Source organism: Pan paniscus, chromosome 14 (genome assembly GCF_029289425.2).
Source record: "Pan paniscus chromosome 14, NHGRI_mPanPan1-v2.0_pri, whole genome shotgun sequence".
In the NCBI taxonomy this organism is placed as follows: domain Eukaryota; kingdom Metazoa; phylum Chordata; class Mammalia; order Primates; family Hominidae; genus Pan; species Pan paniscus.
This window is the reverse complement of record NC_073263.2, coordinates 109,693,373-109,718,805: the sequence shown is the minus strand read 5'-3', so window position 1 is coordinate 109,718,805 and position 25,433 is coordinate 109,693,373. Positions and strand designations below refer to the sequence as shown.

At 38.7% G+C, this 25,433-nt stretch overlaps 2 protein-coding genes across 19 annotated transcripts; one reads left to right on the top strand and one right to left on the bottom strand.

Moving 5' to 3' along the window:
* Positions 1–1,181: 1,181 nt before the first annotated feature.
* On the bottom strand, positions 1,182–13,579 carry ABHD13 (abhydrolase domain containing 13). The gene is made up of 2 exons (XM_003832078.5): positions 13,447–13,579; positions 1,182–2,895 (listed from the first exon to the last, which is right to left on the bottom strand). Exon 2 carries the CDS (start codon positions 2,873–2,875, stop codon positions 1,862–1,864), a length of 1,014 nt encoding a protein of 337 aa, XP_003832126.1. The 5' UTR covers positions 2,876–2,895; positions 13,447–13,579; the 3' UTR covers positions 1,182–1,861.
* LIG4 (DNA ligase 4) lies at positions 13,449–24,746 on the top strand. 18 transcript variants are annotated; one of them, XM_014347492.6, is made up of 4 exons: positions 13,756–13,944; positions 16,368–16,626; positions 17,563–17,635; positions 20,881–24,746. In XM_014347492.6, the coding sequence occupies exon 4, from the start codon at positions 20,909–20,911 to the stop codon at positions 23,642–23,644; it is 2,736 nt and encodes a 911-aa protein (XP_014202978.3). In that variant the 5' UTR covers positions 13,756–13,944; positions 16,368–16,626; positions 17,563–17,635; positions 20,881–20,908; the 3' UTR covers positions 23,645–24,746. The 18 variants fall into 18 exon arrangements, with proteins under 18 accessions (XP_003832123.3, XP_014202978.3, XP_057155598.2 ...); XM_057299615.2 differs by having other exon boundaries at positions 17,456–17,611; XM_055096988.3 differs by having other exon boundaries at positions 17,456–17,635.
* Positions 24,747–25,433: the final 687 nt, after the last annotated feature.

Here is a 25,433-nt window from a genome sequence, read left to right as displayed (position 1 = left end):
AATATAAGGTATGCCATGTAAGCTCGTGTCTAAATAAACATTTTGTTGTATTTTCTTTTTAATACATTAATATTTAGAATAGTCATTGTACATAGCAAGGACTGACAAGAATAATCTTTAATTGTGGTGAATTTATACATACAAAATATGCCTTCCATGATATGCATTACCAACTTGTTTTAAAAAGCAAGACTTTTTACAATTAGCAATGTATAGAAAAACATTATTCTTAGAAATCATACTTGCTATAATTTATTTTTTCTAAATACCGGCATAAAGTGAATAAGAATGCTATTTGGCAAAAGTATTTCTAGCCCTATCTCCATTGAAAGTTTTAAATTGAGGTCAAGATTATTGACCCATTACTTCTCTGTTCTAGTTGCTTGCAGAAAGCCACTAAATATAGCTAAAATATTCAAAATATTATATGTTAAAGCTGACATAATATTACACAAAGCTCAATTACATCTAATTTTTGAGGACTGCATGAAACAACTTGGCACAATTATGACTCATAGCGTGTATTTTTATTAAGTAAATCCTGCAAGTTTCAAGGGGCTTTTTTCTAAGTAAGATTTTCTTACTTTTCTATACATCTAAATCCTACTTCCCACCTATAGCCATTTAACTGCTAAATGTGGTAATAGGTTTTGTGTCAAAAAGCTCCAGAATTCCTTCATTCCCACACTCCTACATGTAAAACTTTTAAAATCAATAAATAAGACTTCCTAAAACTGTCTTTTGATTGTAGGAGTTCTATTTCACAGCAACTGGAACATTAAAACCAAGAACATTGTTTTGTTGTTGTTGTTGTTGTTGGATTTTGTAATTTATTTTCAAGAAGTCCAATAAATGATATCTTGCCTTTGATAGGTTAGATATAACTAGGTACTGGGATTTAAAATCAAAGGTGAGAATTTTTATAAAGTAGTATGTACAATCCTGCAATGATAAAAGACTTCCTAATTTAATTCTAAGTAGTGCTAATCTTCACTATGACTGCTATTAGTGGTTCAGCTGAAGACTTACAAAATCGATAGAAGCTAAAATTCTCTTTGCCACCAAAGTTACAAATGTTAAAAAGTTCAAATATGCACATCAAAGCTGCAGTAAAATTCTAAATTTCTATTTCTACATGCCATGATCCAGACTGTACCTAACAAAAACACGGTACATTTGTATTGGAAAACAGGGTCCCATTTATTTGTAAGAAAAAGCTGGATCTCAGCATTCACCAGAGCAAAATTCAATGGCAACCTGCACATAAGTCTCAATTTCACTTCTTGCCAAAAACAAAATAGAGTTTACATAAAAATAGATATAACCCAGATAACCATATACATCAGTATATGACCAGTGCTATTTACATGTAAAATGTTGCATTGCATAATTCAAGGAATAAAATACCATCATGCATTTCATTTAACTTTTAAGGTGAAAAATGCAGTTACAGAACTAAGTTTGCTTACCATGATTGTCCCAATATTTACTTAAGAAACAATACCCAAAGGTTTCTTGTTTACATATCTCTTTCCACATCTAGCTATTCATCTGTGTAACAGATTACACCACTTTAGCAACAAGAAACTTTTGAACAATATCTATTATACTGACATATTAAACTGAAGATATGAATACATAATCACACTGAAAGTTTTGATGAAAATGTATGAAAGAATCCCAAGAATTACAGTTTTTCCAATGTAAAAAACTATTTGGAATATCGTAAAGGAGCAGTGAAGTCCTTTCAAAGTTTAATGTCACTCTTCAGACAGGTACAGACATAACACACTTCTAAAAGGAACATTCTTTATCATTCTGCACAAATTAAAATACAATGCAATAATCAAAAAGGGAAACATTATATAATTGTTACATTAGATGAAGTTTTTGCCATTTCTTCAGGAGAATGGCTCTTTACGACTTCTTTGATGAACTGTTCAAGTGCAGTGAAATAGCCTTGGCACTGCCATGTGTCATTGTGAGTCCCATCTGGAAAAATGGCTAATCTCTTAGTCCGAGATGGGGAGAGTTCATAAAGTTGTTTCATCATTACTGGTGGAATTAATTGATCTGAGAGTCCAGAGATGAAAAGAGAAGGCATTCTGCACTGAGAGATTTTTCTGTAGGACAAAAATTTATTTTTGTAGCACCATAAAGGAAGGTAACGCATCGGAAAGAATGAAAATAAAGTGCTGGCCATATGTGGTATGCTTAAAAATGTGTTCTCCACCATAATGGCTGAAATCCTATGTGAATTTTCAGAAGCCAAATGAATAGCCACTGCTCCACCCAAGGAACGGCCAAAAAGAAAAATTTTTGTTTTATCAAGGTCAGGTCTAGTCATCACGTAGTCTAACACAGCTTCAGAATCTAAGTAGAGTCCTTCTTCACTTGCTTCTCCTTCACTTTTTCCATATCCTCGATAATCAACCAGCAAAAGGTTAACTTTGAGGTTAACCAACATAAGTAATGCATTTGGCAACCTGTGACCTATGTTGCCTGCATTCCCATGAAAATAAATTATAGTTGGGGAATAGGGTGAATTGTCTCCAGTGTATCGTATCAAAATAAGATTCAGACGTATTCCATCTTTGGTTCTGATGAAAATGTTTTCATGTGGAATGCCAGTGGGCATGGGAACATAAAGACGTGAAGAGGATGGCTGTTCTGGAAAATAAAGCAATACATCCTGGAATTTATACAGAATACCTGCTATTGATATGAATATTAACAAAAGTAAGATAATGCCTCCATACAGATGAAAAGTCACTATTAAAGGTAAAAGAGAAATACGGCAGAGAGCCCAAGACCATGAAGCCAAGGCTATTAGCCATCTTTCAACAAAGTTCCACAGCATCCAGGACTTTTCCATTGTAGCTCTCTGTAAGTATCCTAGAGAGAGAGAGGGAGAATATCAATAATTCAACATCTATCTATTCTTTTAAAAATCCACAATATAATAAACTATGGTACTAGGCCACATGTAATTGTTAAACATGGTAATAGGTACAGTCCATCCACAAAAGTAGCTGCTATAATTTCCCTTGTCCTTTCTGTTCTCAACAGTTTCCTTTCTACCATATCCCTCCACTATCATATTTAGGAAACACTAATATTCTTCAAATTAACTCATTTTTAACAAGTGCTTATTTACTGCCAGCTATCTTCATATACATGTTCTCACGAATTTGACCCAAAGAAAGTTGATGCGATAGTGTCATTTTTTTTTTTTTTTTAATGAGAAAACAGAAGCTCAGGGGCATAAGTAGACTGGCTATCATCTGCTTCTCAATGTAGAAGAGCTGGGAGGCAAACAAGCATGATTCTAGAGATCGTGGTACCTCTGCTGTTAGGTTACGTATGTCCAGGGCAAACTGTACTGAAAAGGCAGTTCAGAAATTCCAACATAGCAAGACCAATCTAATATACTTTGTCAATTTTTTTCACATACGGTAGCAAAAACTAAAGAAACTAGGGTAAGGAGTTGGGCAAAACAAAATAAAATAAAAAAAACAACTAGGGAAAGAAAGAATAAAAGTATCCCCCCTCTACCTCGAAGTTTTAATACTAAACTTAAATAATTTGCTTAAACATTAGATTCTAATATTGTATTAGTTTTAAGAAAATTATTAATGATTTATCTTTCATATGTAATTAAAAATAAATATCATATTGCTAGTGTCATGAGATCGGCAGTATCTTTTATATACTCTTTAATGAAGTTTCACGTCCTGGGGTCAATAGATTGCTAAAATGTATTGATAAGGCAATAAATACTTGAGGGTTCAGTGTGAAACAAATACACAGAAATCCTCTGAGAAACAGAGATAAATAAAGTAAAATGACTCACTGGAGAACAATTCTTAAAAAGATTACTAAAATATGTAACTGATATAAAGAAAGTAAAAACTATTAAAAGAGAATTTTTTGTTATCAAAAGGTTTATACATGTTGTCTTAAAAAGGCAAAAGAAGTGAGATATGTTACAAATTTTCTTATGTACTATTCGTCTACTTATGCTTATTTACTGAACTTTTAAAAATACTACATTTCCTTCTTTCCCACTGACCAAACTGCTATAAAGAAGTTATAGATTGATTATACAAATAATGAGTTGGATGATTTAACAAATTTGATTTTTTACTATTATTTCACTAAACATAGACTTTTACATTTGAATTATTATTCAAATGAACTGAACCTTTTTGAACATAAACCAACATTTTCCTGATTTCCCAGAAATCAACACTGCCACCCAGTGGTAGAAAGTTTTATTACAGTATCACGTCCTCCCTGAATAACTATTTATCACCTATTTCCAGTCTCAATTGCCTTTTCAGTAGAATGAGTTTTTAAAATGCTTACCTATGAGGCTGGTCATTAGTATCAAGTAAGATTAATAATGAGATCATTCATAAATGTTACAGACATGTTAACTTTATTTGCTTTTGTGACTGGTATTTCTGGCTCTACTACTTTCTTACTGTGTTCTGCTCAAATTAGTTCTTACTTAAAAATTATATAAAACCAGATAAAATAGCTCCAAATACACGAATAAGGCATATTTTAAAATTTGAATCTTATATTTACATTTATATCAATTTACATAGTTAAATTTTCAACTAATGAACTTTGAAAAGTTATTTTCGTTTTAGTAGCCTCTAACATCTAATTTTAGCAAACAATACTGAATTAAAATTTATAAGGCTAGGAATTGTATATCTCTTTTTCACTATTGCATCTCTAATGTCTAGTACAGCACTTTATATATACTTACGACTAAAACATTTTTAAAATAATCTAATTACATATACGAATTATTCAATTTATTTTAAAAAAAGTATTCTGAGCAGTGGGCATATATGTTTAAAACAACATCAGAAAAATGGGCGTATTTGTTTGGGTCTATTACTGGCTAGGAATAATAAGGGATAAACTTACAGTTTTCCACAAAACATTCCTGAAAAGTCACATTAACTAAACTGTTTTGTGATAAACAATCATAATCTTACAATGAGTTGTTGCACTATGGAAGTCGGAATAAAAGTCCATTCATCTTGAGTAATATCAAATGGAAGTCATTTTTAAGAACAGGTTAATAAAAATTGCTCTGGGGTGGCGGAGTGCGTGGGTATGGGCGTGTTTTCTCCTTAACATATTCTTATATTGCTGGTTTAAAGTAAGAACTCCACTCACAGATTGCCTTATTTTTACCTAACCCCACTTGCTAATAATCTCTGTTCCCTAGTCTGTATGATATATATTTCCATCTCAAAGGTGATCTTAAAGGAACCAGGACAAGTGAACAATATCAGGAAGGATTTTTAATTTACTGAATTTGCTGAAAGTATCAGCAAAGCATAATTACCATGCACCATCTGCTGAGATGTAAAAACAACTTCATACCCAGATGCTATGACAGTCAATAGAAACAAACACTGCCTCTAATAAAGTCGACTGCATGGATCCTACAGCCAGCATTATGTTTTCTATTGATTTTGTCAATAAATTAGTGTGAGTAAACGGTTAACAAAACCTTTCTCCCTCTTCAGATAAAAAATGACCTCTCCTTAACCTTCCTGCACTGTTTCCCTGGAAACCTGATAAAGGTGGGATATCAGCTGTGTTTCTAAGCAACAGTGTAGTAAAAATGGCTCCTACTGATGAGCTACATCTGGACTGAGAGGACAGTGAGCAGGGCTAAACATGCCCAGTGGGAAGTATAAACAGGGGCTTTTCTGAATTGAATATGACTTGTAATTGGCTTGTCATTTGCTTAGTCCTGGATGCTATACTCACATGCTGTCACAAAAAGACACTGTTTCCTGTGGAGCACGAAGCAGCTAAGCCAGGGTGGTGCTCACTCCCACCCTTGTGTCATTTTCCACTAGACCTGAGCTATCATCTGGAACAATATACCTAACACTGACATGTTGGGTTTTCAAAAAAGCAGAAAGGCTGATGCACAGTACGGTCCACTATGGTATACTGGGTCTTGTGAGTATCAATGTCCAATTGACCCCAAGACCACTGCTACTAGTCATGAAGAATGAGTGAAGCAATCAAGTATGTCCTATGTGGTAAAACACCTATAAAATGTGTCTTCAGAGGAGACGTATTATTTGTTGGGTTCTTCTGCATGTGAAATCCATTTGCTGATAACATCTTGGCATCATAAAAATCAGGAAAAAGGATGCATTTAATACACTCAAACTTATACCAACTAGAAGGGCTGCTGAGTAGGAGAGCCAATTAGATCTGTTCCATGTAGAATATAGAAATGTAGATAATCAATAACTTCTCATCTTCCAGTCTTCTTTTACATCATTATTGTATGTATTTTTAACCTTATGTCTACATCTTAAATGAATACCTGACAGTCTCATTTCTCAATTTTCTGTTTGCTATGTTATCAGATCTGGTATTACATGTCAAACATTTCTAAAACCCACCAATCTGTGGTTTTAACCACTGCCAGTAACTCCTTAACCATTTACTATCTGAGAACTTGCTGACTTCTCATAATGATCTCTCATAAAATGTAAACTTCACTTTAAAATAAATCTAGTGGATTTTTCTCAATCCACACTGCAACACCAGACCCCCAAAGTGTCATCTGCTATTGGCTTCTCCTCTACACTCAAATTGCTGTTTCTCTCTGCCCTATACCCCAAAAAGCAGGCATTTTCCAAGGTCTTCTCCACTCATTTAGGATATTATGTTCTTTCCCTCAGTGATTTCATTCCTTTTCATGGCTCCAATTATCACACCTGTGTATGAATTATTCCCAATCTACAAGTCTACTTTTCATCTACAATCTCAATTTACCTGTTCCTCACGTACCTGATGCTTCACTGATATTTCAAACTTATCCAAAACTAAACACATCCTGCTCCCTTCCCAACATTTTGCAGACTTTATGCTAATTATACACAAAAAAAGCATGATGTGTAAACAAATACATTTTTTAAAAACCCAGGATATGTAGCTAAGATTTAAGTATTACAGTTTATTATAACTTGTACCAGTCTTGTATTTGAATGAAAAAAAATCAACCTTAGAAACAACTTTTGTGCTTTCTAAATGAAGTGGTTTGAGGTGTCACATTGATATTAGTGAGTGTCTCAAAAAATAATCTACTGAAAGCATGACTAATCTTTATTATCATGTACTGTATAAATTAGATATGACTGTTTTCCTTTTACAAGAATGGTTTTGCAGTATTAGTGACATCCTGCTATACTACATAAGTAGTTTGATCATCTGATGCAATTTAATATATGGTGCTCATCTTGAGGATTTATGGTCCTAATTGGCTTGTTGTAGTCACCTCTAGTGCTCCCTACTTACTGTCTCTAAATTTAAGTCCATGACGGGTATACAATAAACAATTTGAGACTAAAAATAAGAGCCATCTAGAACTGTAAAGCTCTCAGACCACCTTGCTGGCTAAGTGTTAGCTGAATGGTAAGTCAGCTAAGGGCATGAGTGATGGCCATGCTTCTCTGATGTCTACTAATCATCTCCTGTGTTCATATAGGATCACGAATGGTTCCATTTTTAAGGAAAAATATTTCATTTAAATAACTGTTATAAACTGATGCTTTAGAAAAAGAGATCAATATTGAAGTCATGCCCACTACGAATGGTATGAGTCCTCAGAATATCACTGCAGGCTCCCAGGGGAGCTGTGAAACCCAGCGTGGACCACTGAAGCAGGCCTACAGTTGATTTCCCAGCCTCTTCCGGAAGAGATGGTCATCAGATTCCAATGCATCCTAGTATACTATACAGTCCTTGCTCTCAAGTAGCTTGTGATCTACTCAGAAACGTTCAAGCAACTCTTGAGGTACTCGGGAGACAGATATGGATATAAATAACTACATATCTAACATAAGTTCATTTAATTATAGAGCAGACAAAGAAAAATCAAAGAAAGATGACAATTGTCATTACATATAGCAAAGGAAAATCAAAACCTTAGCTGTATCTTTCCTTCACAACATAATTTTAGTAGTCTCTGGATTTCATCAAGGTTGATTACTTAGAGAAACCAAGTGGAAACTTATGCAATGTTTTAAAAGCAGGACAAAACGTAACTCCAGGATTAAGAATCTCTATTACTTTCCATCAAACAGCTGTCTGTGACACTTATTTTTATTCATTTAGCACGATTATTCACAGAAACTGCAAGTATTCAGCATAATCTAAATAAATACTTGGCAAGGACAGCATAGAGGAATTTAGAGCTGTTAAACTGGATGAACTTTGAGGGCTCCATTAAATCTGAGATCTTTCTATGCCAGTGGTTCTCAAAAGGTGGTCAGAAACCTGAGGGTCCCTAAGACCCTCTAATGGGGTCCACAAGATCAATATTATGCTCATAATAATACTAAAATATCATTTGCTTTTTTCACTGTTTGACATTTGCACTAATGATGCATAAGCAATGATGGGTAAAATTGCTGGTGCCTTTATAAGAATCAAGGTAGTGGCCTCACGTGTTGGAGTCACTGTATTCTTTATCACCATGAGCTCACGGTAAATGAGGGAATAATCCAGTTTTACTTAAGAATGTCAAAGAAGAAGCAGTAAAAATTATTTTATCTCAACTAACAAGTACACATCTTTTTAACACATTGTGTGACAAATGTGTGACAACATTGGAAGTGCACATAAAGCATTTTGTGCTGTGTATTGAAATACATTTGAATTGTGAGCTGAACTAGCTGCTTTGTTCAGGTAACAACATTTTTATTTAAAAAGACAACTGACAAACTATGGTTGTTCAGACTTAGAGGTTTGGCAGATACTTACTAGAAAATGAATGAGGTTGCCAATAGCTCCTAGACACTTATGGGACCTTTTTGATGGCACTGTGGTAATCTATTAATATTAAACGTGTCACCATTTGGAAAAATCTGCATAACTCCATAAACCAATATATTCCAAATGACCAATGAATGGTGTCACAAAATCAAGCAAACGTGAGTAAAAAATTCACTACAAACCAACAGATTTTGATGTAACAAGAGACAACAATTTCTCTGATGTAGGTTTCAGATGGCACAATACAACTGACCTTTAAGGAAGTGCCTCCTGTTGGGTGATGGAGTCGTACCAACGAGTATCCACAATTCTCTACTACAGTACTCTTCCCTTTACAACTACAAATTTGTGTGAGCCTGACTTTCTTCATGTTTCACTTTAAGAGTCTAATAATCTGCCTGTCTTCTATGAGGCAGACATTAAAGATAATTACAAAAATATAATCCCACACCTCTATTTTTTGTAATTACAATTGTTTTATATAAAATTTTATTTATGTGAGTATGTAATGAACTTACTACTGCTATTTTTAAATGAATTAAAACTTCGTTTTCCAATTTTAATTTATACACTTTATAAACTTCCAGTTTTCCCATTTTAATTTATACACTTTATAAACTTCCAGTTTTAATTTCTAACACAATAAATATCTATATAATCCACATACATACAAAAAAATCTTTGGGATCTTTACATTTCTAAAATGTAAAGGGGTCTGAGACCAAAAAGCTTGAGAACCATGGTTCCATACTATTTAACCATATAACTGTACTGCCTTATGCCCCAGAGACTTGCCTTCTTCAAATTAAGAAAGATATATTACATTTATTTAAATCCTTTCTGCATTATAACATATATAAATATATTTAAGGTTTTTACCCAGTAATATTTTCTCCAAAAATTAAAAATAAATAAAAACATATATATCAAGAACTGAAACTCAAAAGTATAGGAGTAAATACATTGTAATTATTGCCGTAAGGTTAGTAGGAGAATAAATTAGACAAATCTATTATATCATAGGTAACATTTTACAATAAAAATTGTATCTTAATGAAGGTCAGAACTACCCTACAAATTAAATTCTAGTTATTCTAATTATTTTTAATTAAAAAGTGTACATTGGGCCAGGCGTGGTGGCTCATGCGTGTAATCCTAGCGCTTTAGGAAGCCAAGACAGGTGGATTGCCTGAGCTCAGGAGTTTGAGACTAGTCCGGGCAACATGGTAAAACACCGTCTCTACTAAAAATTACAAAAAATTAGCCGGGCATGGTGGCGCGTGCCTGTAATCCCAGCTACTAGGGAGACTGAGGCATGAGAATCACTTGAACCCAGGAGTCGAGGTTGCAGGGAGCTGAGATCATGCCACTGCACTCCAACCTGGGTGACACAGTGAGACTACGTCTCAAAAAAAAAAAAGTGTACATTGTTTTGCATATTGCATATCGAGCTACGGATTCTGCCACCAGCAAATGGTCTTTTAAAAATACAAAAAAGTGCATTACCCATAGTGAATTACAATGAATTTCCGAAAAACAATTTGGCAAAAGGCTAAACAATTTCAAATACAATTAAAAAGTCCTAAGTCATAAAGGCACTATTATTTCTTTAAAGATCTTTAAGTCCATCCTAAATTGATAATTTTGGGAACAGCTTGTTTAAAAATAAAAACTGTTCATACATTAAAAAAAATGTGCAGGTTCAAGTGAAGACTGTAAAAAGTGGGAGTTCATGTGTCAATGCCGACATCCACATCCCAGCAGAGAATGAGGACCCCACACCCCATGGGCTCATTAATTACTCTGGGTGAATCACAGCTTCCAATCACATGTGAAGTAATGTGGAACTCAGATTCAGTATTCTTATATCAATCTCTCTCCTCTTCTGTTAAGCATTGGGAAGTTAAGAAACCATGCCAGCTGCACAGCTGAAATGGAAACACAAATAGCTGCTATCAAGGTGTTGGAGACACCACAGAATGAATTATCTATTTCCCTAATGGTTACCCACATGTCATCAATAATGAAAAAGTGTGTATTAATAGTCCTATGGGACAAATGAACAGTAACTGCCTATGGAGATGCTGGATAATAACTGGATGGTTCAGACAGCATCTTTAACTAGGATTTAAATCTGTATGAGCAGATAGCTCAAAAATTATACCAGGCAGCAACTTAGTAGGTTTTTCATGCTTGAAAATCTTGGCAAATAGAGTCAACTCTGGCAGAAGTAAAATGAGAGATTATTGTTACTATGGAAGCCAACCACAATTTGTTCTGAGATTATAAATATCTGAAATGTTTAAAACAAATCCACTAGCCTAAAACTGTAGTGATGTTAGACTGATAATGAAATTCACAAAGTTTCCAATTCATAAATGGGCAATGTTCTAAAACTTTACCTATAAACTAGATGGATGAAACTTAGAATATTTGTTTTGTATAAAACCAGTGTTATATAACATTGAGTATGTGAAAGTAAGTACAACTAGAAGCCTTACTAGAAGTATCTAGATTCTCAGGCTAGCTCATAAATGCATGTAGTCCATGTACTGGAAATACTACATCTTTGCAAGGGATTTCAGCAGAATATACTGTTGTAGGAGTTCACACCATGTGAAACAGAAACATAAAATATAATAATGTATTATAAAATCTGTCATTTGAGGAAAAATATCTTACTTAGAAGAACTAGAGCATCTTTTAAGTCTACACGAAAAAAGGCTATTTAAAGGTCTTAAGACTTTCCTGGGGCAACTAAACAAGGATTAGAAAGATTTCAGAATCTGGGTAATACATTAAACAGAGAAACAGAAATAGATTCCCCTGAGATAAGTTATGAGAAGAGATCATGGGAAAATGTTAGATCCAACAGTTTCCTGCACCTATCACTAAGTTATATTGTTAGCCCAGGGCAATTTGGTTAGTAAACCCTCTTATCCACATGCCAAGAGGTCTTTGATGTGCCCAAGAAGAGGGCAGTGTGCCAAGGGCTACCTGTAGGTACCTGGCCTGCTTTCATCATTCCAAGTTAACTGTCAGTGGGAGGCAGTGTGGTGCAATGGAAAGGAGACAGTGTTTTGGGTCACGGTCAGTTAAGAGATAGGTAGCTTTTGCCAACTCACTTAGCCTCTCTAAATATATATTTCCTCATATGTAAAAGGAGGATGAAAGATTAAATTCAACTACTGTGGAGATAAAATGTAATAGTGTGTTAAGTGCAGCTACTTCTATGAGACAAAATTTAAATTACTTAATTATGTACTACAGCAGAGTATGTGAAAGTAAGGACAACTAGAAGCCCTATTAGTCCTAGATCAAATAATGGATATGATTCCCTAGAGGTACCGTATCTGAACACAGGAAGTAATCAGAGCAATGCACTCTTTCTCTGTTAAAACCAAACTCAGGTAGTAGATCCTCTAGAAAGCTTTCTTTGGACCCCTATTCCCTCCTGCCACCCATTCCATATTCTGTAGTTTGTGCAAACTTACGTGGCAGAAGTTACTATTACAGCGTAATTAACCTGCTTACACAGGCTGTGAGTTCCTCGATGACAGAGACCTCGTCCTATTCAACTCTACATTTTCTGTACGCAGCAGTGCCTGATGCCTAGTGGGCCTCTATTAACGATTATTTAATTGAGCAGCTGATGTCTTAGGTAGGATATCATGACATTAACACTAAATGGGCAATCAAGAAATCTTACACAGTAAAATACAATTTGATATTTTAGTCAAAGACGAGTGATTTCCCTAAGCATGCATACAAATAAGTATTGATCCACGAACCCCCTCCCGTCAAAAGAGATCAGTGAAAAATCCAATATCAACACACAAAGCCAATATACTCATCTCTTTCCATCCAGTTACTATCACATAGTAAACATAAATAAGAGTTGTTAAATGGGGACGGACTTTTTTTTGGTTTCGATACCTTGGGTAGCAATACTAGTAATTCATTTTACTTAAATGTTGACTAAAATCTACAGCAAAATTGACTTCGATTGTATGGGGTGCTTTTTTGATGTTTCCTGAATACCCCAGAACTTCCTGCCATGATATTCACAGGTCTAAACCTGTTACTGACGTGATTAGATCGGGGCTCTCCCTCTCTCCAACCTAGTAGCTGGAATTATTCTATTTTACTTTTCATGTCTGTGTGGGAGGGTGGGGGAGCGGAGGGTTGGATTTTAGGGATCGTAGGTTTGTACACATTACTGGAAATACAATTGACATAGAACACTAAGATACGTTTTAGGTTCCAATTACAAAACGACACCCGGCGAGCCTCTGGCAATGCGCGCACCTTAGTTTCCAAAACAGGTATGGGGCTTCAGTTTGCTGCCCCTGGTGAGTGGTGAGCGGAGTCGGGGCGGCCGGCAGGGCTGCAGCCCGGACAGACACGGCGCCCCGGGCTGGTCCTCCACAACCCCCGGCGCTCGGCCCCCGCACGACCCCCAGGGGAAGCCGCACTAGCCCCGGGGCTCCCCCCACGGCCTCCCGGGAGGGTTTCGCGCCCGCTTGGAGGAGCCGGCGGCTCCCCGCGACCCTCCTAGAAGGAGCGGACCGGCGCTCGGGCCCCGCGGGCTCGGGGTCCCCGAGCCGCACTTACTCAGACTCGCGGACAGGCTGCGCAGTCGGCCGCGGGCACGAAACCGGGCGCCGCGCAGCAGCGTACCCCCGCGTCGCTTCCGTCGCTCCTCATCATCCTCCTCCAGCCCAGGGGCCGCTGCCGTCGCCACGGTCTAGCCCGGAGCTCCTGCTTCGAGCTGTAGCCCCACTTCCGGCCCCCGCTCGGGTGTCGCCGGCAAATGCCCCCGCCGGCTCCCACATAACCTGTTCTCCGTCTCCGCTCCCGGAGTGGGAACCCTGCCCGCTCTTCCGAGCATGCGCAGAAGCCGCTGCTAGTGAGCCCCCGCGACGGTGGCCCGGACGGAAAAGATACCTCGGCGGCGTGGGCCCGGCTCCCTGCTCCAGGACCTGGGGATCTTGGCCTTCCACCCTCCTCCGAGCACCAGGACTCACTCCAGTTCCGTACCCGAGGCCTCCGTGGTGAAGAGGCGCCGGACCCGATGAGCTCGGGAGTCCACCATCGCTCTGCAAGCCGCAGGTTTGCGGAGCAATTTGTTCTGCCTGATAGGGTTGTTAAGGGTGTCGCAATGAGGTCCACGATTTAAAGCGCTTCCATAACTATTTTTCTCCTTTTACCTCTACCAGAGTGGTCTGTCAAGGGCGAATGCAGGTTTTGTGAGGCCTGAACCTTGTGCCATTTGGAGAGCCCTTTTAAAGAAAAATAATGTAAAATTGTCTTATTTTTGCAAATTTTACCGAGGTACACGACCATGGGAACACCTCGTTAGGGCCCCTCTCAAGGCCTTGGAAGTGTTCACAAAAATGGGCCCTTAAAACTTGGGCTTCATTAGCTTCACTGTCAACCCCCCTGTGCACTGAAGTGTACACACTTGTTTACAGATGTGTGCCTCCCCTCCCTTGGGCTTTCCTAATTCTATGTCCCCTATTTTATATATACAGAGGATATTTCATAAATTTGTGGGTTTTTTTTTTTTTTTCCTTTTGAGACGGAGCGTCGCTCTTGTCGCCCAGGCTGGAGTGCAATGGCGTGATCTCGGCTCACTGCAACCTCCGCCTCCCTGGTTCAAGCGATTCTCTCGCCTCAGCCTCTGAAGTCGCTGGGATTACAGGTGCCCGCCACCACGCCCCGCTACTTTTTGTTTTTGTTTTGTTGCTGTTTTGAGACGGAGTTTCGCTCTTGTTTCCCAGGCTGGAGTGCAATGGCAAGATCTCGGCCCACCGCAACCTCCCGCCTCCCGGGTTCAAGGCGATTCTCCTGCCTCAGCCTCCGGAGTAGCTGGGATTACAGGCATGCGCCACCACGCCTGGCTAATTTTGTATTTTTCTTCAGTAGAGACGGGATTTCACCATCTTGGCCAGGCTGGTCTCAAACTCCCCACCTCTGGTGATCCGCCCACCTCGGCCTCCCAAAGTGCTGGGATTACAGGCGTGAGCCACCAGGCCCGGCCTAATTTTTGTATTTTTTAGTAGAGACGGGGGTTCACCATGTTGGCCAGGCTGGTGTCAAACTCCTGACCTCAAGTGATCCGCGCACCTCAGCCTCTTAAAGTGCTGGGATTACAGGCATTAGCCACCGGCCCGGCCTGTGGTGTTGTTGTTATTGAACATATGTGTCTTGCTACCAGATGGAGAGCTCCAGGTCAAAGCTGGGTTCTTGAATCATAGCTTCCTAATGTTGATCACGGAATAAGTGCCAAGCATATATAAAGTAGACCATTTACATAAATAAATTAATAATCATGGCAACTCTAGAAGATACTTAGTGAAAAAAACCCTTGATTGTCTTTGAACCAAGCAACTAAAATACCATGATGAAATGGAGACTGGGCTTTGAATCAATTTGGAGTTTGCCTGGTTTCATAATTCGTGGTTCTTCTCATGTAACTAATACAAAGTCCAGCTTCTGACATTGTAGGAGCTCAGTAGAGGTTGAACAAGCTACAAATGTACACGGATAGGTACCCTCTCCTAAGATGGGCAAGTGGAGGCTCCTCTACCTTAACACTATTCATTTTTCCTCCAAAATAAATTGATAACTAAATTGAAGAGCAGATACTCACAAAACAATATCATGAGACTTTACAACATCACAGATGATTTTAGATATTCAGGCATCTTAGGTCAATTAGACATACGAAGTAAATAACTGAATGTTCTTGGGCTAGACGGAACCTCCACTACAAACTAGCACTGAATGAAATGTGTCAGTTTTGAGAAAGGAGGTTTTTATACATTACACAACCTCTAAGGGCACTTAACAGCTCTAATATGTTTTATCAGGGCCCACTGCAGCAAAATTTATTTTATTGTAAAGCAATATTTTATGCTAAAATAAAATAGTTCTAAAAGTTGTTTCCACCCCTCTTTATGAATAACTTCTCACTTCTCCATGGCGAAAGAGGACTGACCACAGCAAAAATTCGGTGGAAACCAACAGCTCCTGGAACACAAAAACTGGGGTTGTTTATAATCTCTCCACCCTGAATATCTAGCACCATTACTATATAATAATAGGTGCTCAATAAAGGTTTGTTAAATAACTTTATTTTTAAACCTTAAACAGATACTAGAAGAGTCCATAGTTGATTTCTGGTCATGCAACGGTTTATTTCTATATTGTAAGTTATGTATTGTTATGTATTATTTCTGTATTAAGAGAACTGAGACCACAGTAGCAAACATCATTTAAAAAAAAAAAAACAGCTCTATATAGTTTGCAAAAGCCTATTTTTTTAAAGTTTAAATGAAACAACCAACGTTTTGAGTTGGTAGGATGCCCTGTTCTCTCTTGGGAGTTTTCACAACCAGCGAAATCAATATAGTTACCACTGTTTTACGTACAGAGAACAAGAATTAGAGGCTATCACTAGCCAGAGCACAAAGTGATCTTAGGTCTCCCTCGAGACAAAATCCACTGGCGTGTGGATCAACTGCTTGCAGAGAGCATCTGCTGCCGAGGCCAATAGGAGCCGTGTGTACTCAAGACCCTAACCAGGATCCTCCAGGTCCCGCCTCCGCAGCCCCACGGGGCTGCCGGCCCCCCACCTCCCATCGCGAGCCTGGCTGCGCCGGCGTGCTTGAGCCCGGTGACTGCAAGGCCCCGGGTCTCCCCTGCGCCTGCGCGGCGAGCAGCTGGCGGAACCGGCATCTTCTGGCGCCAGCTTCCGGCTTAGCGGCTGAGCTTCAGGCTTGACGTCAGGTGGGAAGGGTGTGGGGTGGCAGGTGGCGGGGGTTGGGAGGTTGGGGGGGGTTGGGAGGTAGGGGCGGGGGGGTGGGAGGTTGGGAGGTGGGGGCGGGGCGGTGGGGGGTTGGGAGGTGGGGGCGGGGGGGTGGGGGGTGGCAGATTGACGGTGTGGGGGGAGTCAAGTGGAAGGTGTGGTCCAGCAGGCGGCGAGAAGTCTGTGGGGCAACAGACCGGGGGAAGGTCTGTGGGGCGTCAGGCGGGGTATCTGTGGGACGTCAGGTTGGGGTCTGTAGGGCGTCACGATGGGGGTCTGTGGGGCGTCAGACGGGGGAATCTGTGGGGCGGCAGGTGGGGGGTGTTCGGGGCGGGGTTTGGGGTGTGTGTGGCGGCAGGAGACGGGGGAGGTCTGTGGGGCGTCAGGTTAGGGTCTGTGAGGTGTCAGGCGGGGTTTACGTGGGGTGGCAGGTGTGGGGTGTGTGGGGAGTCAAGTGGGGGGTGTGGGGCGTCAGATTCGGGGTCTGGGGGATCAGATGGGTGGTGTCTGGGACGTCAGGCGGGGGTCGGGGGGTCGTCAGGCGGGGAATGTGTGGGGACTCAAGTAGGGGAAGTGGGGCGTCAGATTGGGGGTCTGGGGGATCCGGTCGTGGGGGTGTCTGGGACGTCAGGCGAGGGGCCTGAGGGGCGTCAGGCGGGGGGTCTGGGGGGCGTCAGGCGGGGGTCGGTCTATGGGGGCGGCAAGCAGGGTGTTTGTGCAGCGGCAGGTGATGGGAGTTGCCGAGTTCACAGCGCTGTAGACTGCGCCGCGTTAGAAGCCTGGCCTCCTGATGCTGTGCTCTTCATCTAGACCCAAGCCCCAGGTCGTGGGACGATTGTCCCGTTTTTGACTCCCTGGAACTGTGTTGCCTGCTTTACCTGCGTACATGTTGATTCTTTCTCATGGCAACCCCGCAGGAAACCATCAAGATCTCATTTTACAGCTGGGATTCTCTGGTTCACAGAGGTAACGGAGCTTGCCCGAGGCCAGGTATTCACTGGGAATCCGTGAAGGGTTGGGGGAGAGTAGGGGGAACGGGCAGAGGAATGATGTAGACTCCTTCGGGATTTCCCATTTTCCGAGAGGGTACAGGGGGCATTGGAGCGGGAGAGACTTTAGACTTGGAGGGAATTACTTTATTTCTCTTCTTACACTTGGTCTTTCATTAACTTTTGGGATCCCAAAGCCCTTCCAGCGTCTTTGTCTGCTCATTTCTTTCTGCTGAGATTGTCCCAAATTGTCACTAAGTGCTGTGGAAGATAGGCAACTGTAAACCCTTTGTTTCCTAGGGAAACACAGCTTGTCAAGGGTTGCATGAAGGATACTTCAGTTGCATTAGTCACTTACTCCTTTTTTTCCTCTCTCTTTTTTAAGTGCAATAGCATAGCACTTAATCACCTTCCATAGTCACTGAATAAAACCTGCCGGTTTATTTTCATGTGTCACTTCAGGACAATTTAGTCAGAACTGAATGAATGATGAATCGTTATTGTGTACTAATTGCTTGCATTCATTCTCCTGAAAGCTTTGCTTATTGTTAAAGAGTGAAGCTTCTTCCCACCTTTTTATCTCGTTAATATTTTGCAATACTTATATTTTAAATGTTGCTTGGATCAGCAAGCATTATAGTATTAAAATTATCAAGACTTACTACTTTTTAAAGCACATTTTGTAGATTATCTGATTTTTATCTTCATTCTAATTTCTACATAGTTTTTAACCCCATTTTATACTTTAGGAAACTGAAGCTTGGAGAAATTAAGTAATTGCCCAGTATCACACAGCTGTTAAATGTTACCATCCACATTTGAACTCAGATTTATTAGAGTCTAAAACCTGAGCCCTAACCAGGAACCTCCTCATTTGTCTTACTGCAAATGGAATGAATCAGCTAAAATCCTCAGAATCCAAAAAATAAAATTAGCATGTAAAAATGAATGGAAGTCCTAATCTTTGACTTTTTATGCCGTTGTAATAAGCAAAAATACTTACGCCTAGTTTATGGCAATTTTGGAATCCTTGTTATATGCGTAGCCATTTTAGGATACATGTGTATCCACACCATTACCTACATTTTGTCATTATAAAGTAATTTAAGTCCTTGCCTGGGATTTGTTGAGCGCAACTTCAACTTTGAGACCATGTAGAATCTATAGATATATCTGTAGAAACTATATACCAATATTTGAATATTAAAGAAATATTAGTTAACCTACTTTATTTTACATAGTTTATATAGAAATTGTAGATATAGCATTGTGTACCGTGTTGTACTCCCTTGAGGGAGCACATTTTGGGAGATAGGGAAGTGAACATACATAACCAGGTGTTACAGTCAGTTATGCAAACCAGATTCAGAGAGAGGAAACAACAGTATATTCAAAGATAAAAGTTTCAGGAAAGTGGTCTGTCATGCGTTTATCCCTCGATCTAACCCACTCAGTAGAAGCTGGGTTTCCTTTGTCAGAAATTAGACTGAGAAGTGCAGCTTTTTTCTCTATAGGCCACCAAATGGCTGTTGTAAACCATTGCCAGGGCAGTCAGAGCTACTGAATATTTTTAACCAAACTGAATCTCACCCACTGTGTGTCTGCGTGCGTGCGTGTGGGAGTGTGTGGTATGTAACCAGACCATAGCTTTCCCTAGTGTGCTTATCCAGGAGTCAACTCTAGGTGTTCAGTAATTCATTCAGCAAACCTCCTACATGTCTGCCACTAGAGCACAAATTACAGCACAATTCCTGGCCTCTAGAGACTGACAGTATAGTAAATGTAGTATTGTCATTAGCCATTTGATTTATTTTACTGGATACTAGATAATGTAGCCTTGTGCATGTGTGTGTTGCTCATTTGTTTGCGAATTGGAAGATGGGGAGTCACATGTTTTCTGCACTGTAATAGATCTCCCCACTCCTAGCAAAACTTCTCCGACTCCACTGCCTGGGATACATGGTGGTGTGCCAGGAGGGGTCTGAAACCACAGGATAAAACATAGTTTCTATTCATGGACCATACATTTTACTTGAAATCTTTTTTTGGAAAAGTTATTTAACATTACGTAGTTTAAACCATATTAAAATTACTCTAATATATTTATCTTCCAGTAGAACTTGTATGAATATTTAAAACTAAAGAAATTTACACTTGTGAAATTTTAGGAAATATTCTTGCCCTAGCTTAGCAAGGTACCCATTATTTCTTCTCTGACTTTAGCAGATACTTTAGGGAAAAGCTCTCCCCTCAGGACATTTTACGTTTGTTTTATTTTGTTAAAGCACTTGGCATTTTATTATACTCAGTTTCCACTACACTCCCCCCCTTTTTTTCTTTTCTTTTTTTTCTTTTTTTTTTTACAGAATATATTTTCTTTTAAAGCAGAAACATGCAGTATTTTCCCCTAGCACAGTGTATGTAGCACATCTAATATGTAGTCATTAAATACTCAGGGAATAACTGGCATGGAAATATGAAAAAAGCAGCATACTAATAAATTTATACTTATAAGACAGTAAGTAACTATGGTAAAATAGATAAAGTGAGGATTTTATGGGTAGGGCATTTTGAGTTGGAATCGAATGCTGGTGTGATTTGGCGTAGCTAGCAGTGAAGAAGTGAAAGGAAACATAGACGTAGGCTTTGTTTGGCTGGAAGAAGAGGGTACCTGTTTTTTCCTTTGTTTTGTTTTTTGGTCAAGGGCCCTGCCTATGATTAGGATTTCTAGGAAGTCAAATTTCAATTCAGCAAATGAGTGATTTGTTAAAAATATCTGTTCGAAGATCAAGTTCATTTCTGGTGCTATGTGGTAGTCTGACAGGGAAAGAAGAGACATACATGAAAGGCCTTCCCTCAGAAGCTCAGAAGTGAAGTGAATTAAGCCTGATGAGTTTTTTTTGTCACCATTATTAGCAATATTTGTTTGTATTATGTGCTAAATAATTAATATATAGAATAACTGGAATTTAAAGAGAAAATTAAAATGATTTCTGTATTATAAATACAGGAAATACAGCTATATAGCTGATGATACTTTTCATAATAACTTCAAATTAGGGTTGGAGCAAAATAGTTATTAAATGTAGAGGTTGAAAAGATATATCATTTAGAGCATTGATCTTTTTTTTAGTAAACATTAATAAACATTTATTATGATCTCAGTGATCTTTGTAAGATCTTTCCATTAAATATTTAGTTGAATCTTATCTTTTACTTAAAGTTATTCTCTTTTTGCTTTACTAGTTAAACGAGAAGATTCGTCACCGCTTTGATGGCTGCCTCACAAACTTCACAAACTGTTGCATCTCACGTTCCTTTTGCAGATTTGTGTTCAACTTTAGAACGAATACAGAAAAGTAAAGGACGTGCAGAAAAAATCAGACACTTCAGGGAATTTTTAGATTCTTGGAGAAAATTTCATGATGCTCTTCATAAGAACCACAAAGATGTCACAGACTCTTTTTATCCAGCAATGAGACTAATTCTTCCTCAGCTAGAAAGAGAGAGAATGGCCTATGGAATTAAAGAAACTATGCTTGCTAAGCTTTATATTGAGTTGCTTAATTTACCTAGAGACGGAAAAGATGCCCTCAAACTTTTAAACTACAGAACACCCACTGGAACTCATGGAGATGCTGGAGACTTTGCAATGATTGCATATTTTGTGTTGAAGCCAAGATGTTTACAGAAAGGAAGTTTAACCATACAGCAAGTAAACGACCTTTTAGACTCAATTGCCAGCAATAATTCTGCTAAAAGAAAAGACCTAATAAAAAAGAGCCTTCTTCAACTTATAACTCAGAGTTCAGCACTTGAGCAAAAGTGGCTTATACGGATGATCATAAAGGATTTAAAGCTTGGTGTTAGTCAGCAAACTATCTTTTCTGTTTTTCATAATGATGCTGCTGAGTTGCATAATGTCACTACGGATCTGGAAAAAGTCTGTAGGCAACTGCATGATCCTTCTGTAGGACTCAGTGATATTTCTATCACTTTATTTTCTGCCTTTAAACCAATGCTAGCTGCTATTGCAAATATTGAGCACATTGAGAAGGATATGAAACATCAGAGTTTCTACATAGAAACCAAGCTAGATGGCGAACGTATGCAAATGCACAAAGATGGAGATGTATATAAATTCTTCTCTCGAAATGGATATAACTACACTGATCAGTTTGGTGCTTCTTCTACCGAAGGTTCTCTTACCCCATTCATTCATAATGCATTCAAAGCAGATATACAAATCTGTATTCTTGATGGTGAGATGATGGCCTATAATCCTAATACACAAACTTTCATGCAAAAGGGAACTAAGTTTGATATTAAAAGAATGGTAGAGGATTCTGATCTGCAAACTTGTTATTGTGTTTTTGATGTATTGATGGTTAATAATAAAAAGCTAGGGCATGAGACTCTGAGAAAGAGGTATGAGATTCTTAGTAGTATTTTTACACCAATTCCAGGTAGAATAGAAATAGTGCAGAAAACACAAGCTCATACTAAGAATGAAGTAATTGATGCATTGAATGAAGCAATAGATAAAAGAGAAGAGGGAATTATGGTAAAACAACCTCTATCCATCTACAAGCCAGACAAAAGAGGTGAAGGGTGGTTAAAAATTAAACCAGAGTATGTCAGTGGACTAATGGATGAATTGGACATTTTAATCGTTGGAGGATATTGGGGGAAAGGATCACGGGGTGGAATGATGTCTCATTTTCTGTGTGCAGTAGCAGAGAAGCCCCCTCCTGGTGAGAAGCCGTCTGTGTTTCATACTCTCTCTCGTGTTGGCTCTGGCTGCACCATGAAAGAACTGTATGATCTGGGTTTGAAATTGGCCAAGTATTGGAAGCCGTTTCATAGAAAAGCTCCACCAAGCAGCATTTTATGTGGAACAGAGAAGCCAGAAGTGTACATTGAACCTTGTAATTCTGTCATTGTTCAGATTAAGGCAGCAGAGATCGTACCCAGTGATATGTATAAAACTGGCTGCACCTTGCGTTTTCCACGAATTGAAAAGATAAGAGATGACAAGGAGTGGCATGAGTGCATGACCCTGGACGACCTAGAACAACTTAGGGGGAAGGCATCTGGTAAGCTCGCATCTAAACACCTTTATATAGGTGGTGATGATGAACCACAAGAAAAAAGGCGGAAAGCTGCCCCAAAGATGAAGAAAGTTATTGGAATTATTGAGCACTTAAAAGCACCTAACCTTACTAACGTTAACAAAATTTCTAATATATTTGAAGATGTAGAGTTTTGTGTTATGAGTGGAACAGATAGCCAGCCAAAGCCTGACCTGGAGAACAGAATTGCAGAATTTGGTGGTTATATAGTACAAAATCCAGGCCCAGACACGTACTGTGTAATTGCAGGGTCTAAGAACATCAGAGTGAAAAACATAATTTCGTCAAATAAACATGATGTCGTCAAGCCTGCATGGCTTTTAGAATGTTTTAAGACCAAAAGCTTTGTACCATGGCAGCCTCGCTTTATGATTCATATGTGCCCATCAACCAAAGAACATTTTGCCCGTGAATATGATTGCTATGGTGATAGTTATTTCATTGATACAGACTTGAACCAACTGAAGGAAGTATTCTCAGGAATTAAAAATTCTAACGAGCAGACTCCTGAAGAAATGGCTTCTCTGATTGCTGATTTAGAATATCGGTATTCCTGGGATTGCTCTCCTCTCAGTATGTTTCGACGCCACACCGTTTATTTGGACTCGTATGCTGTTATTAATGACCTGAGTACCAAAAATGAGGGGACAAGGTTAGCTATTAAAGCCTTGGAGCTTCGGTTTCATGGAGCAAAAGTAGTGTCTTGTTTAGCTGAGGGAGTGTCTCATGTAATCATTGGGGAAGATCATAGTCGTGTTGCAGATTTTAAAGCTTTTAGAAGAACTTTTAAGAGAAAGTTTAAAATCCTAAAAGAAAGTTGGGTAACTGATTCAATAGACAAGTGTGAATTACAAGAAGAAAACCAGTATTTGATTTAAAGCTAGGTTTCCTAGTGAGGAAAGCCTCTGATCTGGCAGACTCATTGCAGCAGGTGGAAATGATAAAATACTAAACTACATTTTATTTTTGTATCTTAAAAATCTATGCCTAAAAAGTATCATTACATATAGGAAAACAATAATTTTAACTTTTAAGGTTGAAAAGACAATAGCCCAAAGCCAAGAAAGAAAAATTATCTTAAGAGTGTAGTATTCAATGATTTTTTATGATCAAGGTGAAATAATTAAACAGTCTAAAGAAGAGGTGTTTTTACGATATCCATATAGAAATCTAGAATTTTTACTTAGATACTAATAAAATACATTTAGAAACTTTTAAAGTCATGAAAAAGCATTAACCTTCTAAATAGTATATTCTAAAAAGTCAAAACCTTAACAATAGTTTTTATCTAATAAAAGCATTGCAAGAAAATAGGGTAGAATTATTACAGCTGGACTTGTAAAAATATGTCTTTTTACTCAGGGTTTAAAATGTCCCTTTTAAATATGAAATGTAAACAAATTTGTTTTTTAAGGTTAAGGCCAAATGTAACAATAAAACCCTGTCAATGATGGTTTTAGCTAAATTAGAGGAAGTTGTATGAGACAATGATCTAAAAACTTAAAATTGAATTGGTTTGATTAAAAATAAAGCTTGCAATTTTAAAAGTAGCTCACATTTAATTTCTTGCGTGAAATAGAACATGCTTTAAAGGAAGTATTTTTATGTGAATTTGCATTCCAGTATAAATACTATTCACAAAAAAGATTTTCCTAGATTTTATCTATTGAATAGGTGTCAATATGGCATGCATGTTGTAACTTTCATTAGAAATAAGTTGCTTTGACTTTTAAAAATGACTTTTATAGTTAGATTATTTAAAGTCAATGTATATAGTATATATTATGTATGGATTTATATACTAAATTTTGGAATACAGCGTATCTCATGACCATATTGAAATGTACGGAATTTGATCCATGAGATACTATGTGTGCATTATTTGAAAGTTATTGGAAATTTTATTCAAACCGTGGAACAAATGTATGTGATTTTGTTATACTTCTTACTTTAAATAAAATATTTAATGTACTATTAAAATAATTTCTTATGTTCTATTCTTTTTAAAACAATTCATAATAGTTGTATCACATAGATTTTTTGGTGTCAGTAAAAAATTTTTTTGAGACAGAGCCTCCCTCTGTTGCCCAGGCTGGAGTGCAGTGGCGCAATCTCAGCTCACTGCAACTTCCGCCTCCCGGGTTCACACCACTCTCCTGGCTCAGCCTCCCGAATAACTGGGACTACAAGTGCCCGCTACCATGTCCGGCTAATTTTTTTTTTTTTTTTTTTTTTTTTTTGAGACGGAGTCTTGCTCTGTAGCCCAGGCTGGAGGGCAGTGGCGGGATCTCGGCTCACTGCAAGCTCCGCCTCCCGGGTTCACGCCATTCTTCTGCCTCAGCCTCCGGAGTAGCTGGGACTACAGGCGCCCGCCACCGTGTCCGGCTAATTTTTTTTTTGTATTTTTAGTAGAGACGGGGTTTCACCGTGGTCTCGATCTGCTGACCTCGTGATCCACCCACCTCGGCCTCCCAAAGTGCTGGGATTACAGGCGTGAGCCACCACGCCCAGCCATGTCCGGCTAATTTTTTGTATTTTTTAGTACAGACAGGGTTTCACTATATTAGCCAGGATGGTCTCGATCTTCTGACCTCGTGTTCTGCCCACCTCGGCCTCCCAAGGTACTGGGATTACAGGCGTGAGCCACCGTGCCCGGCCCAGTGTCAG